The sequence below is a fragment of the Odontesthes bonariensis genome, chromosome 1 (assembly GCF_027942865.1).
Source record: "Odontesthes bonariensis isolate fOdoBon6 chromosome 1, fOdoBon6.hap1, whole genome shotgun sequence".
NCBI classification, from domain to species: Eukaryota; Metazoa; Chordata; class Actinopteri; order Atheriniformes; family Atherinopsidae; genus Odontesthes; species Odontesthes bonariensis.
Window position 1 is genome coordinate 35,929,652 of NC_134506.1, and position 16,501 is coordinate 35,946,152.

At 37.9% G+C, this 16,501-nt stretch overlaps 1 protein-coding gene across 2 annotated transcripts; it reads right to left on the reverse strand.

Annotated features, from left to right (window-relative positions):
• LOC142385464 (prepronociceptin-like) lies at positions 1-15,670 on the reverse strand. 2 transcript variants are annotated; one of them, XM_075472037.1, is made up of 3 exons: positions 15,582-15,670; positions 2,996-3,126; positions 1-1,584 (listed from the first exon to the last, which is right to left on the reverse strand). In XM_075472037.1, exons 2-3 carry the CDS (start codon positions 3,113-3,115, stop codon positions 970-972), a joined length of 735 nt encoding a protein of 244 aa, XP_075328152.1. In that variant the 5' UTR covers positions 3,116-3,126; positions 15,582-15,670; the 3' UTR covers positions 1-969. The 2 variants fall into 2 exon arrangements, with proteins under 2 accessions (XP_075328152.1, XP_075328141.1); XM_075472026.1 differs by having other exon boundaries at positions 2,996-3,129.
• Positions 15,671-16,501: the final 831 nt, after the last annotated feature.

Here is a 16,501-nt window from a genome sequence, read left to right on the forward strand (position 1 = left end):
TCAGTTGCTGCATGACAAGCCATGAAGGAAATAGTAAACTATATTTATTGACATGTTTAAATTCAGCTATTTACAAGTTCTCATGCTGTGCAACCAAAACACTTCACATCAGAACAGTTCAAAGACAGCTTGTTCACACAGGATTGTGACATCGAAACACAAGAGCCAGTCAAAGATTATGCTCACATGTACATGACATGACTAGTGTCATAAGTATGAATGACTGCTGCGTGCTGTCTAATCTTATAGTTAATCATTAATTTAAACTGCCTGAGTCACCCTGTCTCAGATATATTTTGGAACACATATAAACCAATACATTTTAACTGTGTTTTAATGCATCTTCCTTTATTTAACACAAATCACATACAGTATTACTGCTGACATTCTTCTAACCAGGATATAAAAAAAACACCAAAAAAAACAAAACACTGGTATTATCTTTTAATGAAGACTGGTGTTTGCACTTGGCCACTAGGTGGAGGAATAATAAAGATATATAAATGAAGACTTCCTTCAAAGCCCATGAGAGGTTTTGGTAGATTGTCATGACCTTCAATTATGGGCTTCATTTTCAGTAGAATCAAACTGGTATGTATCCCATTAGGGTCATGGAATGAGAAGCAGCGGGATCCAGAGCTGGATAGGGGCCATCAGAGATAGCAGTAAACACAGTTTCAGCTGGAGCAAATTTTCCAGAACTCTCCATAGAGCATCAAGCTGGATAGACATGTTTACAACAATGTCTGATGAATTGACTTAAATAAAAGGGATGAAAAATAGAAAAGGAAATCTTACATTGTGGGACAACAATGACTCCAATAGGAGTCTTAATTTTTGGGCTAAATTTTTGGTAAGTTACTTACAATAGATTCAATAGGTCAACTTTGATTTTACCACTTACAAAACAAGATCTGTGAAAACCCATCAGGTGATTCTTTTATGGCAGGCGCTCCGAGGTGTACTCTGCTAAACTTCATTCTGTTGGGAGAGGTCTGACATGCTGTTGAACTCGGTGGCCCGAGTGGTCATCCCAAGATACTGCTTCAGGAATTCACTGAAACGTTTTTGGTTGTTCCACTTGCGTGCTGACTTCCTAATACCGATGAAGCCGCCATACCTCTTCTGGTAGGACCTTCCTGGAGACATCAGTTTTCTGTAGCCGTGCCTTCCTTTGACAAAGCCGCCAAACCTCTTTGAGATGCTCAGCCCTGCATCACCCAGTCCTTTTGTTGCCACACCAGCATCCTCCCCTTCCCGCCCTGCCTCATCTTCGTCATACTCATTCTCAAGGGACAGGGCATTATGGGAATCATAGGCAGTGCTCAGCTGACTGGTCTTGCCACCCAAATCCCTCTCGTTCATGTCGAGTGCCCGGGCCACATGGTCGAACCTTTGCAGAGCAGGTAGTAACAGACCTTCATCCATCTGTTCCTCTTCCTCTGGAAAAATTGCTTCTGCCTCTTCTTGAGATCTCTTCCTTGTGGTGCCTTCTATGGAGGAAATGGGTGACGATAGAGCTTTACGGCATATGTCCCAGGAGAAGGAAGGGGACACTTTGCCTTCACATTCAATGAGACACACCTGGCAGAAACAAAGGCAAGAAATCATCCTCAATTTATTTTTGTAGACAGTTCAAGGATATCAAACCTATGTTCCAGAAAGAAATACTGGAATTTACCATAAATCAAGAAAATTAAAATTCTTCACACGAATTCTTGAGCACACCCATTGATAAATGGAAGGACCCCTATGTAGGAATAGAATCCCCCACTTGCCATTTTAATACTTCTCCATCATGTAGAGAATTACAATGGACAACATTGTAAATAGCTACATAAATAGCTAATGATTTGTGTGAGGAGGTATCCTATTAAAATAGCATTTTGAGCTTGAATATTTCAAATAAGGATTGTTTTCTTCTTTAAAAAAAAGACAAAAAGAAATTGGGAATCTGAACTAGGAATCAATTAGAATCAGAGAAGAAGAATCAAAAAGCTCCAGACTAACTTACTCCAGTGGTGGCAAATTTAGAAGCACCACTTTTCATAAATGCCAGACTTATCTTCAGTACATTGTGTATCAACCTAACTACAACAGACTTATGCTTGGTCAGGGAGTCCTTGTGCCACTGTGCGGCTACTTTCATGGCATCATTTTTCAACCTGCAAGGTATTTCCTTGCTGTTGGCCTAATTGTCAGGAAACATCTCTGAGCAACATGAAAAAATGTTTTCTGGAGTTAAAATGTTGTATTTTCATTTACTAACCATGATGTTTTCCTAACCTAACCAAGTACTTGCTAACACCACTGACCACACGGTGAGTTCCATGTCTTTTCAAACGAAAGTTTAATGCCGTTTTATGATTGTTTGCTTGAGTGGTCATTGACTCAATGCAAAGGTGGGGGGGCTGCAGCAGTGGATACCTAAATGCTCCGTTCAGCACCAAATGTCCAAATTGTGATCAGAACATCTATAATTCACCCCAGACTACCTAAAAACAGGGCTTAATGTGCAAAATGGCGAACTAACACTTTAAATGTCTTTCTAGTGTGCTGCCTGTAAAATGTCTGAGACCGAGAGAAACAACCACTGGTAAAAGACATCTGTCCCCAGACATCAATTATCCACAACAAATTAAAACTCAGATGCCAAGAGGGTAATTTGTTGAGTCAGTCAGGGAACCTTTGAGGCAGGGTGAGTACAAGAAGGTGGTGTTTCCAGTTATTTCATCATCAGACGAATCCCAGCAGAGAAAATGTTTTTGCATGACTAGATTTGTGCGTGCGCTGTGTAGTTATGTCTACATGAAATGTCTGCCAACCACAGTAATATTTCAGAGCACGGTCTGAAGTGATGAATAGCCTCCAGATTATTTTTTGTTTTCCTTGTTTGTCACTACTGAAGCCCACCTTTCAGACCTTGAATGGAGGCTTCGATCTGACAGTCCGCGATGAATATGTGTGTGTGCGTGAGCGTGTGTGTGTGGCTCACCGCAGTATTCAAACTGAGGGGTTTGGGCAGGACTTTGCTGCAGGACAGGCAGTCTGCCTGGCAGTCACTGTGTCCAGGATCACACAGACAGAGGAGCAGCAGAGCTATCAAGGTCTTCATGGTCCTGCCGTCTGCTGTACAAGAAAGCAAATACACACCTTCAGTCCTACAAAGTGGTACATGATGCCTTTTACACAAACTCTCCTAAACGCCTATTTGGTCTTACATTTTAGTGTTTGACTTGGCTTGTCTAACATTGTGAGTGTTGCTGCAAGAACAACTATTTGGCATTTATATGATTTCAGAAGCCTTCACATCTTTACATCTGTATTGTTTTTTTCTTGATACTAATTCTATTGATGGTCCGAATTTTTTGTGGTCCAACTGAAATTTGCTTTAACAGTATTATGTCACCATAAAATAAGGTTCTTCTGAACTACTGGAAGAAGCAACCTCTCTTTTTTGTGTCTGCATTGCAGGAAATGCAGATGATCATTGGGGTTTTTTTTGCCTTTCAACTTCTACAATGTAAGTGTACTGTAACTGGTCGAACTAATGGGCGCTTCACTGGACTCCATCATTGCAACTTGAAAACATTGGCAAGGTATTTTAAAATAACAGTTCTTTACGTTTCCTTTTAAAGAGTAGAATCAAATACTGAGGATTGGATGGATGGTAAAGCTCTGACAGTGAAGCCTAGGTTTTACTGAGCTGATATGCAGTGACAAAATTACAATGTCAATTTACTCATCAACCATCCTCCAGCTGCTTATTACAGCACTTTCTGTTGGCAGTGTTTATGCAACCAGATAAAAACTCTGCAATACAATAGGTAGGTACAATATGTTGTCTGCTAGAGAGCTTCCCAGTCGACATGACGCTCAACAAGCCTCTAAAACAGTTTGGTCTGAACACACCATTAATATACAGATAAGATTTATAAGTAAGAAGGTCATACTGGAAGAACGCAGAGAAAATTTAAAGAGATTGAAAAAAGACACAAATGAGGGAAAAGAACAAGAAGTGAGTAAAGGATACATAAACTGACAGTGAGCATAGCAACTGCAAATAGTGATAATAAGTAATAAGGAGGAAATTACAATGTTTGACCTTATTCTTGTAGGAGACGTTCAGTCTGGTGAGTCTGATGTCAGAAACACAACTAGAGTTTTCATCTCATTAAACAAACTCGTTAACTCGCTTAATTGATGCCTCAATTTATGCCTCTGGCAACAAACTGAGTCATTGTTTCTTGCTGACAAAAACACACACACAAACTCTCATGCAATCACTATACACAACACACACACTCAACATTCAAACGGCAAAAAAAACTAACAAACATTGAGATAAATGCACGTATTTTCACATGTATCCATAGGACATTGAAACAAGTACGACAACCTCTCCTTTAGCCGAAGTTTGTTATTATCTGTTAAACTTACGTGGAAGAAAGTAAAATTAATTTTGTCTTCAGTCAAACACTAATATGTCTTCTGACATGAAATTCATTAAGACTAATTAAAAACTGATAAAAAAATGTAATTGCACTATGGTTCATTCTTAATCCTTAACTACCCATAAAGAAGTAACTCTCCAAAATTAATCTGTGTTCTTGTGCGAAAACAATAAAAGTGTGTCCTAATTTGCTTTTGTCTGATAAGAAATTGGGCTTTGACAGTGAAGGACAAAAGAGCAACATAGCCAGACAGGAATATATGGGCGGGACAAAACTGGCAGATGGCACAGGATTCAGACAAACAGCTTGGATGTATTCAGCTGACTAGAACGCATCTCTTCCTCCATTGTCAACTCTGACTTCGGCTTCAGAAGTCAAGGGATAATGCATGAAAAACCTTCACATCTCCATATCTCTCGTTTCCGTTGAGGTGTGGCCAGAGGATGCAAATACAGGTTTGCCATCCATTTGTTTGCCAATGGGTGATGAAAAGTGAACGAACACATGTTCCCCCTCCAGTCTCCAAACATGAAGCCTTTCGCTCCCATTAAAGCCGATAATCACTCCTTTGATTACAGTTTCATGTATTCATGCATTGTGTTTATGTGCACAAAAATGTGGAGTGCGACCAAAATTTTCAGTCACCAAAAAGTACAGTTTTGACATCAGTGTGTCATAAACACACAGTCTGTTTAGGTGTAAGTTACCAATAATGTCTGTTGACATTTCTAGTACCTCCTGAACTCCAGACTCCAGAATGGTTTTGGCCTTTCACAGTAGAACAAATCACCTCAAAACCTCCCCAGAAATTTCATGTGGAACATGCAAAGAGCCCAAAGCATCCAAACTTCCCGCTCCCAATCTAATCAGGCCTCGGTGGGATACACTGCAGCAAGTCAGTTCAATGAAGGACCCATCCTGTAACCCTCAGGATTCAAAGGATCTGCTGTCAACAGCCCAATGCCAGATACAACAGGACACCCCCAGAGGTCCTGTGTTTACACCTCCTGATTGACTGATTATTGCTGATTAGAGCTGGCAATTTCCATCTGCCTGTTTTTCGAAAAAACAATGATAAATAAATAAATGAAAAAGGGCAAAGTCTGGCTCAATCACATTTTGAGGTGGTTTAAGACCAAAGAGATATGTACAGTCATAATTTCCTTAGAACGCTTTATTCGGAGATAATAACAAACATTAAATATGTTGTTTGTGTTTGAAAAGTATTCGGGTAGGTAACCATAAGTTTAGGTTTTCAAAGTGGAAAGCAGAAAACATCATGACTGCTAAAGTTGCTGAAGCTGTTAAAAAAAGCACACCTTGTCAACCATGGAATAAGTCCTGTTAAGCTTGAGGAAATGCTTAACCACTCTGCTAAGACTAATGGTCTCTTTGTCCAACAAGACAACAACAGCCCAGCACTCAGAAATTCTCAAACCAACTCACACTGTGTTATTAAGATTTTCGTCCCTTTTTTCCCCCCATTATTGTAATTTTCTCATTAAAAAAGGGGAAATATAAAATAAATGACTCCCAGGCCGAAGCAGGACTTAAAGCTGGATTATTCACGCGTGGCTGAACAGAGGAGCTGTGTGCATCTGTTCTGGAAAGTGTTTTTATTTTGAGTAGCTGGTCTGTAGGTTACAGCTCAGCCACGATACTCTCAAATTCACGTCAGTTCACAAAAACGGCCCCTCTGCTGAAATTTTACTTGTGTTTTCTCTATATTGCCCAACAAACTGTGGTTGTACCCTTGCAAGAGAAGAAAAATAAAATCCCTGACTGCTTGACTGAATAATGCAAGGCTGCGTTTTTCCCTGCTGTAGCCACCAAAAATAATTGTGGCATTAAACTATCTGACTATACTGGGTCTTACACTGCAGACAGAAAAGTTTTACAGGTGTGCTCCAACATGTATTTAAGCCTTATAAAACACTTACTGAAGAAAAGTTCAGATATCTTACATATTGGGATGATCTATTACTCTTTGGAAGATATGGCACAGACAGTAAATTCATAACCAACTGTCTTAATTTCTCCATATACCTCCATCATGTGGTCTCTAACGTATACCTATTTTACACACTTGGTTTTGACAGTCATTGTTTTATTTCTGTTACACAGTTCAATTCTTTTGAAATGTGTGAGGACACATTGGATTTATGTGAGAACAAGCATCTTAAATTGTCTAGACCAGATTATGTTAAATTATGCAGCTCTCTGCAGCACTTGTGCCTGTCACAAATTTCTCCTCAGGGTCAAAGACATAAATTTTGAAAATTATGATTGATATTATGATTAAGGTCATCTATGTTTTCGTACTAGATGTGCATGTTTGCTGTTATTGTTATTACACCAATCTAAGTCCATAGTTATTGAAAGATTACCTTAAATTCATCATTTTAAAACGGCCCTATTTAGTGTTGATTTAAACTTGTTAAACAATGGCTCCCAGCTTCTTAAGCAGAGAGGACAGGCGTTTTAAAGCTAAATAATGAACTACTGAATAATTAAAGCATATTCTTGATGTTAGCATTGTTAGTAGATGAGTCACTTTGACAGGTAATTAAATGTTATTTAGTCTTCTTTCAGCAGCCATCTGTTAGAAAAGTCACTTTGAGTGACAACTCTTTCCAGGCCCACTCAAAATACATTGTTTTCTTTGTTGTGATATTGATGTCTACCTGGCAAATTAGCGGAGTGGTTATTGATTTGACACATTTCACGACAGCAGGATCCATGCTACCAGTCAAAAGGATTAGAAGTACATAACCTGCATTTGAAACCTCCCTATATACATATGCTACATACTTACAGTACATATTTTATATGTCATCACTCCTCTTTTTCCTCAAAGACAAAAATAGCTTATTATAGTTTCTCACTTTCACTCTTTTTAAGTCACATAAAAAAGGACAAAAATCCAAGAATCCATCCGGAAAGATCCTCAAGGTCAGAAATTTCCCAATATTTTTGGGAAATAAAAAAAGGAAATAGAAAAACAACCATTAAATCTTATTTATGAACTATAAGAAGCTGTTTTACACCTTTCTACATGAGAGAGAGAGAGAGAGAGACAGAGAAAGAATTAATAAAGAAATGAAAAATCAGACCACACAGTAAGAATATACTGCTGATGCAGTTTCTGGTCACTCCAGCTGCACAGAAGCCTACAGATGTTTCTGCTGAGTCAGGTCACTTGACTTTATTTATGAGACCCTGTGGGTGTTCTCATAAAATGTTACCTCTCAATCAGACTTTGGAGAGGCAGTTGAAGCCATTAGAGACAGACATACTAACCCAAGTCGATTTTCCTTCTCAATGCATCTAATCACCTCAGGTTGATTGATGGTTGAGAGGTTGCTAACACATATTTACAGCAGGGTCTCAGACTCATTTCTTATTGATTTTTGTTTATGTTTTGAGATCATGGTTTACTGTAATGTCTTACCTTTCATTTCCACTTGAACCAATTTGAACATTATTTTCCATTTCCACTACCATTTCCTGTTTGACTCCCTGGTTATTGAAGTTATAACTATGTAGCTAAACACACAGTGTTAAAATATTAACAGGTGTTTATATATATATATATATATATATAGTTTTTGGTGTCTATTAACTTTTCTACAAACTTTTGTGATCTTGATGAGACAAAAGATTGATGTATAATGTCAGAATGTTGTGAGGCATCCCAATAAGCTGCTGATGGCTGCTTACAACAATAGACAAAATGATCAGCTGTCATTATGCTCATGTTTGACCATAATCTTTTAGGTTACAAACATCATGGCTTTCCTCTGCTGTTGGTTTAATTTCTATTACACAATAATATTGTTGCACTTGGCACGGAACAGAAAATCTGAAAATCTATTAGCTGTTGTTTTACATCCATTCATTTCTTGAAAAGTTGCTCATAGAACCTATGGACCATTATTTTAAGAGGTTAAATGTATTATTCCAAGGGGGTTACCACCAATATTGGTCTTTACTTTTATTATGTTGCTTATGTGGAGTGCTTAATTCTTCCTTAATCTAGACATACATAAATGATCAAATGACCCGATTTGTAATGATTGAACAAATACTGATTGATGCTTTGAGATTTTTTTTTTTTTCTTGTGGCCTGAACTGTAGAACATAGACTAAAATAATCATGACTTCAGTCTTGCTTTTCAAAAGTCTTGCTTTAATTAGACTAACAGCGATGTTGATTTTTTTCTGACACCATGTGAATGGTCAGTCTACAGTGTGTGGGGTTTTGAATTTACCTGTGTCGTTTTTACACCCAAGTAACAAAAAATAGGACAAATACATGTTCTGTCATCGTCAGATAGATCTTTTACATAGATTTCACATATGGTCTAGAATGGTCTGATATGGACAACTTGTCTTTTTTTTTTGCATCTTCTTGGGATTTCTGGTGGTTTTTTCTTTGACGACAGATTTTTGAAGTATTGTTCTGCACTGGTTTGGATGCTGTGCTGCTGAGATGATTTTTGCTGGTAACGCTCGCTCTTTTTCACATAACGGCAACAGAAAAGTTGTTTGCATGGGAGAGCAGCTGATTGAGCTTTCCAAAGCCTAGTAACCCCCAGAATAAGACCCCAAATGCAGAGGAGCTGAATACAAGACATCCAGGAGGTAGAGCACGCACAAAACTGAGACTTTAAACCATTTCTTCCTTTGATAGTAATGGGAAATATGAGATCACTAGCAGATAAAATGGATGAGCTTGGAACTCTTACAAGGATACAGCAGGAATATCAGGAAGACAGTATTATCTTATAAGACCTCCCTACTTTAAGACTATATGGGCAGAGAGAGTGGTATGAGTGAAAGAGGAGAGATTACAGGGCTTGTTAACAATGGATGATGTAATCTTACATACGTCACTGAGATGGAGGGTCTCTGCACTGAACTGTTGGCTGTGTGTTGACTGTCAAATTAAGTTGTTGTCAAGCTAAGAAAATAAAAAAATTCAATTAATTTGTGGTGATCTTTGAAGAGTTCTACTACACCTCAGCCTGCAGGAGGAAGTCTAGAATCCTTCCTATGGTAGTCGGTTTCTGTAAGATTTTGTCTGCTGTTATAGCTATGTATAGCTATGAAAAGCAACAGCGATCAGGTTTGCATTTTGCCTTTACCGTTTGCAAGGTTGACTCAACACACCTTGTCCAGCTCTTATTATAGCTACATCCTTGTGTGAAGACAAAGTGATGACATGGGAATAGAAAATCTTTTCTAAAAGACACCAGTCCCTACTACCAGTTTGGGACTTTTGCTCAATCAAAAACATTTGTCAGGATGCAGTTCTCTTATGTTATAGAAACATGAGGGAAAAGAGGAGCACCGGAGGCAGCAAACAGACATAGAGAAAGATCTGTGAAATCCTTGCAGCACAAATGGGTGGAAAGGGACCCCACTGCGTAAGGAACATTGTATCCTTGGATTAACTCCACATGTTCACAGCCAAATCAGTGAGGCTGTTAGGACTGTTTGCAACAGCACAATATGAGGTGCATCCCGTGATCCAGCACTCCATGTCCTCATTCCATTTTCCCCATATAGCATTGGAGTCAAAATGGTTTGCAAGGGTCAAGGAAGTATGTCCATAAAGATAATGAGGTGTACCATGTTGTAGAGGGAATCAACAAATTCAGCAATACTGAAGATAGATTAAAAAGGATTTTTGGGGCCATAGACTGGGGAGGTGGAGTTGCTACTAAGTGTAATACTTGGTGTATTTGCCATTTATTTTCTTGGTGTTTTGTTGAGCTATAGGTTAATGTTGGAAGTGATACAACATTTTGTGTCTTTTTTCTTGGATTTTCATTGTTTTTACACAGACTGGACCTTTATTTCTTACTTCTTGTGTAGTACACATAGTTCTTCATCAATTTGCCTCAAACAGACCAACCGTATTTAGATGACAATTATCTCAATTTTTAAATTTTAAGTTCATAAAGCAGAAGACATGATATTCTTTTCTCTTCTCAATATACTTATTTTTCTGAGATCTTATCTCTCTCTCTCTCATTCCATCGTGTCACATGTGTACATTTTAATGCACAGCAATATTCCAATATCAAACCGATTAAGACTTCAGTCTAAATAAGACACTGCCATGTAAATGCCATTTTCTGACCGCCTCGATAAGGTAGTTTTTCTGAGTAGGTAATAATCAAATGAAGCTTTGTGGAGCATGCTGATCTTGGCAGCATTTTGTAGCTATGTGTACATTTTTGTGGCACTATTACATCCTACCAGAGTTTCAGCAGCTGCTACTTTGCAATATAGTAGGTATTATCAGCTTTTTCTTTCTCACTAACTTTCTTTTTCTTTCTTGGTAAGAGTTTACTTTTGCAAATCAAAGCGTCTTTATTTCTCTCAAGGTGAAGTAAAAAGTGCGCCCAAGGCTAAACACAAACATTAGGTTGATTATTCCCACGCTAAAGTTAGTTCCTGACCTCATGAAGGTTTCCTGGCAGAATGAAATAAGAGCACACATTTATTAGTAATGAGTTTCAAAAGTACATGCCTGAAGGCAAAAACAGAGTACTATTAATTGAGCTGTTTCAGAAATACAGTTGTCTGATATTCTGACTGTTGCTACAGCCACATGTAAAAGTTGTATTATCAGCACAGCTCATCAGTCTTGGGGACAACGCATTACAAAGTAATGTCTTAGAATTGTTAGATTTACCTTTGACATAATTAATGCTTTTGTTGTAGTTTTGCATGCAATTGGTTAGCTTTTCAAAAGAGCAGTCTTTTCCAGTAAAACGTGACTAAGTGTCCCTGCTCATTTTATTAGCATTAAACAAAACAAATCTCGGGTGCATTCCCATTATTCGTCTTTTGCTCTTTGGCAGTAGCTGCTCACGAGCGCAGGTCTTTTTACTGGCAGGGGGTCACATAGATTCCAATGGTTGTGTCAGCAGATTTTATTACAAGACGTCACAGTGGACAGGTTTATTCAGACTTTTCTTAATTTTGTCCTCCATAACAAAACTGTGCGTTGACTTTCCTTTAAGAACTCTTTCTGTGGTGCAAACATGTTCAATGAATTATGGAGCCACTTCACGTAGTATTAAGGAAGTCATGATCTATCTGTGTGAGACCAGGCTGTACGCAGTGCACATTCAAAGGTCGTTTGGAACAGCCGCTGCTTTTCCACAACGGAAGATTAATTCACATAGTGTACGAATCAATGTATAGAAAATCACTTTATGTTTTAAAGAATATCAGGCTTAGAATGAAAAATGCTTTTTTTCCCTTTATTTTTAATAGAAACCAAAATACACAACACCAATATATAATATCTGTCTTTCTGCATCTGTTTAAAACGTTTAACAATGAAAATAATTAGCAACTGATTAAAGCAATCTGCCTCAGGAGGAATGGGATGGTTTCAAATACACTGCTAATTTTGGGCTGATATATTAAATTGACTAAATAATTTTTTTAATCTTATGTGCTTAAGGAAACATTTAATTAAACTTTTGATAGTTTGCCCTATGATTATATTGTTTATCATTCCTAATTGGGTGCATTTAATAAATGAATGAAATATTCACTTTTTCAATAAATATGCAAACAATAATAACTCTTTTCCAAATAAAGTCTTAAGAAATCTCATTAGAGAAACAAACACAGTCGAAATTATTGATAAACTTAGATTTCCAGGACCTAGAACCGTCTAGAACCGTGGGAGTCATTTTTTTTATGCTAGTTAACTTATTCTGTCGATATTATGAAACTATATTGATGATGCACAGAATAATACTGTGAAAGTGCAAAAAGGTGAAAAAAAATCAATTGTACTTATTAAAAACTTGTTTGTACACATTTAGTGAAGGGCAGTACACATTTTACCCCAGTCTGCTGAAAAATGAGTAATTGGTGAGGTTTGAAAAGAATCTCAAAAATATAGCTAAGGTGGCCAAATCTCACGTTCATAGAAGGAGAATTTGGAGAGGAGCTTTAGGATTTTTGCAAGATTTCACGGACTTAATAGAGCCGAAAATTTATGTAAAAACTTCTAAAGAAAATCCGTGACTTGAGGGTTATGTGACTTGGCATGAAATTATCCATCTTTTCAGTCCAAAAAAGCCTTTAGTGTTTTTCTGGATTCCCCTTAACATAAAGAAGCACTCCTCATTTTCATTTCAGCTGAAATGCATTGTATCTAACATTTAGGGTGATTCAGAGTTTCATCACATTAGAGTGATTAATTAATATTCAAATTGATTATATCCATATATCCATTCATTTACATTGAGTCACCATTCCTTGGGATTTTTTTGTGTGCACTGTAGTTCTTATTATGAGCTGTAAATATAATAATTAAGGGTAGGGAAGGGCACAAATGCTGACACATTTGGAAGGCAGATCTTAAGAAATTTAAAAAAATAAATAAAGAGAGAACTTCAATAAAATCTAATGATGAACAAGGGCCTTGTTAAAACAGAGTCAGGTTATCAAAAGATCAGAAACAAACAAAAATCCTGAAAAAACAATAGGGCTGGTGAAGTGGTGAGGAAAACAAACTGACGGATACCAGGAGGATGGAGAGACAAGGCAGTATTCACACAGAGCACACAAGAACCTATAATGAAAGAATTAAAAGGTTGGGATAAAAAGGCAGAAAAACTAGACAGAACTCAAACTTGATCTGTCCTAACATGAAAGGGGAAAGCTAGGTGGTATTCAAGTGATTGCAATTTTAGGTTTATACTTCTAAATCTCACTACAGCTTACATAGTTAACCTTTAAATTTGGCTGTGGTTAAGTGACTAAGCCCTCGTGGCTTTACTTGTCAAAGTCATCGTTGGTCACCCAGCAAAACAACATTCATCTTCAACATATAATAAGTATATGAACTACAACAAGCAATGCTCACTTTGATAGTGATTAGTATAACAGCTTTTTAAAGGTTTTCTGCAAAGTTCTGTAATATAATGCCAGCACGTTACTTTATTAACATCTGTCCACATCACAGTGTTTTTCTTTCTTTAGTGTTTGATGCATACATGACATCCTGATATCACAAAGCCCCCAAGACATGACAAATCCCATCCTAACTTCTTGATCTAAGTCCTGCTAGAGCTGTATCTATACATACCTTAACACCTGGCAAGGTAGTGAGAGCGTAAAAGAAAACTACTTTTTTCCAAAAAATAAGAATAATAATTAATACTAAACTTCCTTGGTTCCTCAACAACAACTTTGTTGCCAGGATCAGCAGTTGTCAAAAAACACCTGGAGACACATATAGCTACTTCATATATTAGTTGGATAAATTCTGATTTGTCAAATTGTCATTTTTAACTATTTATTAAAAAACTAAACTAAACAAAAAATGTATTTCAGTCACACAGCTTTGCCTCATTAGCCCAGTTCTAAAATGGTTCGGACACATAAAGAGCACATTGTTGCTGATGTGCCCCATCAGATGTAATCAATAAAATCGATTTGTGGGACTCCTTTTAACCTTTTTGCTCCCTCATGAACCTGGCATTCTTTTTCCAGTGAATGGGCAGGTGCCGAAAGTCGACAACAAAAAGTACCAGAAATGTATTCAAATGCTTTTCCAGTAAAATTCTAGATTTTAGCATCACTACATCTAAAAATAGCTCAACTTTTAGATTCCAACATCAGTGGTTTAAATGGAAACTGCGGGTATCTACTGTATGAAAGTAATACTGCTTATAAGATTCACAAGCTGTTTCATAGTAACATAAGATAATTTTTAGTAATGAACAACTTGGCAGGGAATTGTCATAGAAAACACAGGAATCTTCTTCTGAAAGTCTAAATATAATCCACTGATGAAATGAGTTGTGCAAAATCTTACCCAAATAGCCTTTTATTACTCTGTCTTGAGCGGCAGTGTTAGTGCAAAGAAGATATTTCAGTGAAAACTCCCCGTTCATTCATAGAACCCACTAGAGTGCAGCAGTAAATCAGACGTTAACAACTATGACTAATCAGGACCAGCAATTTATGACCTTTTCCTTCCTCTTTCTGAAATACCACTGCCTCCTCACCTCTGTTGTGTACATTATTTCTGCCTTTTAACCCACTCAGACTGACATGACTTAAGCGTAGACATCATAGTGATGCACTGATTCAATCAAACTCAGACTCTGCAGCATGAGGGATTGTTTCAACTTAATTTTCAACTTAATCTCTGTCATTAAGCCACCTGTTTGTCGCTGCACTTACCACCAGGGTAGGTTAAACCCTTTAAACTCTCAGCCTTTTCTTGAAACTTACACCTAAAGAACATACCTAAATTCTGTCAGTGACAACACCACAACTATAAGAACAACAGAACAGAGCAGCACCAGCCTCTATGGATAGCTGACAGCTCAGAGATTTCTGAAATTATGTATGTTCTTAATTCTTATTACCAAGCCAGATAAAAAATTGGAAAACCCTCTCATCAAATGAAATAGTCATTAGAGAAAAATTAGAGTTAACTGTCTGATAACAATGTTTTAAGGATACTGATGTTACCGAAATTGTTTCCAGCTGCAGGTCTATCAGAAAACGAAGCCCGACAAATGCTACCTCAGGTTTAGTCATGGTAACACAAGGCAGTTTCGATCAATATGCTGTGCTTGTAATCTTAGATACGATGCTGTAAGTTTTTTAAATGAAAGATTAAGTCAATATTTCTTTGATCAGTGTCCAAAATATCTCAAGTTTCAGAAGGTCACAGCATTTCAATGTTACAACAGGTGTGGACAAATAACAAATGAAGGAGAAAAAGACTGATTTGGAATAATCAAGTATGACTCTCAACAAGGCTCATAAAAGCAAAAAAAGAACATCTTTTGTTTTCCTTTCTCCCTCCGTGTCCCATTGTTTCTGTTAAATTTAGAAACACCACAACACCACCTCTGTTAAAGCCGGCTAAAGGGATGCAAAATGATCTATTCTACACTAAAAGAAGCATTGCTTCCTAAAATAATCTAAACCAATGTAGCAACAAATCTGTGATTAGTGAAAATAATCTATAAAAATGCAAAAGTAAAAGGTTTTGTATCAGAGGTCAAAGGTCATGCTGTTTCTTTTCCTCTTCCACAATCTCCCCCCTTCTCACCAGGATCCTCTTACCTGTGTCGGGTGTGAGATTGTGTGTGCCTATGTGGGGTCCGTGCAGATTTGTCAGAGTATGTTTCCTTCCTTCTGTCTCAGCGTGGTTTCTCTGGCTACGTGGAGGTTGGAGGCAGCTGCTCTTATAGAGACCCACCCCTTCACTTCTACCTCCTCCTCTGATTCTCTCTCCCTCTCTTTCAAAAGTCCTTCTTTCATTGCAGAGATGGGGAGAGGAATGAAAAACATAGAGAGAGTGAGGAAGTAAAAGATGGGGGGCAAGGGGTGAAGGAGATGGGAGGGACACAGCAAGAAGAGAAAGATGGGATGAAGAGAAAAATGAATGGAGAGAGGGGATAAGGAAGATGGAAAAATTAAGAGATGAAAAAGAAAGAACGAGGGAGGGCACTAAAGAAAAGAGAGGACTGAAGAGAAAGGTCAGATAAAGGATTTCACATTAGATGTTATATTATCTAAAAATATTTGAGATTTTTTTAGTTTTTCTGGTTGAATCACATGGTCAAAACAGCGTTACTAATTCTCAAACTATTCTCAATCTCAAAAAGGAAAGCTAAGATGACCTGTTTACCACTATTAAGATGATGTCCCATTTCACAGAAAAGTCCTTCCTGTTGTTATTTCCTCATAATACTTGTATAATTTGCATTCTATATACAATTTGCCATCCATCCATCCATCATCTTCCGCTGGTCCGGGGATCGGGTCGCGGGGGCAGCAGCTTGAGCAAAGAGACCCAGACGTCCCTGTCCCCGGCCACTTCCTCCAGCTCTTCTGGGGGGACCCCGAGGCGTTCCCAGGCCAGCCGAGAGACATAGTCTCTCCAACGTGTCCTGGGTCTTCCCAGTGGGACGGGCCCGGAACACCTCACCGGGGAGGCGTCCAGGAGGCATTCTCACCAGATGCCCGAGCCACCTCATCTG

What these genes read in the sequence shown, in the direction of transcription:
- LOC142385464 (XM_075472037.1), bottom strand. Translation starts at nt 3,115, where the DNA reads ATGAAGACCTTGATAGCTCTGCTGCTCCTCTGTCTGTGTGATCCTGGA. An exon ending in CCCTCAGTTTGAATACTGCG is followed by an intron (nt 1,585 to 2,995) that starts GTGAGCCACACA and finishes TGTTTCTGCCAG; the next exon opens with GTGTGTCTCATTGAATGTGA.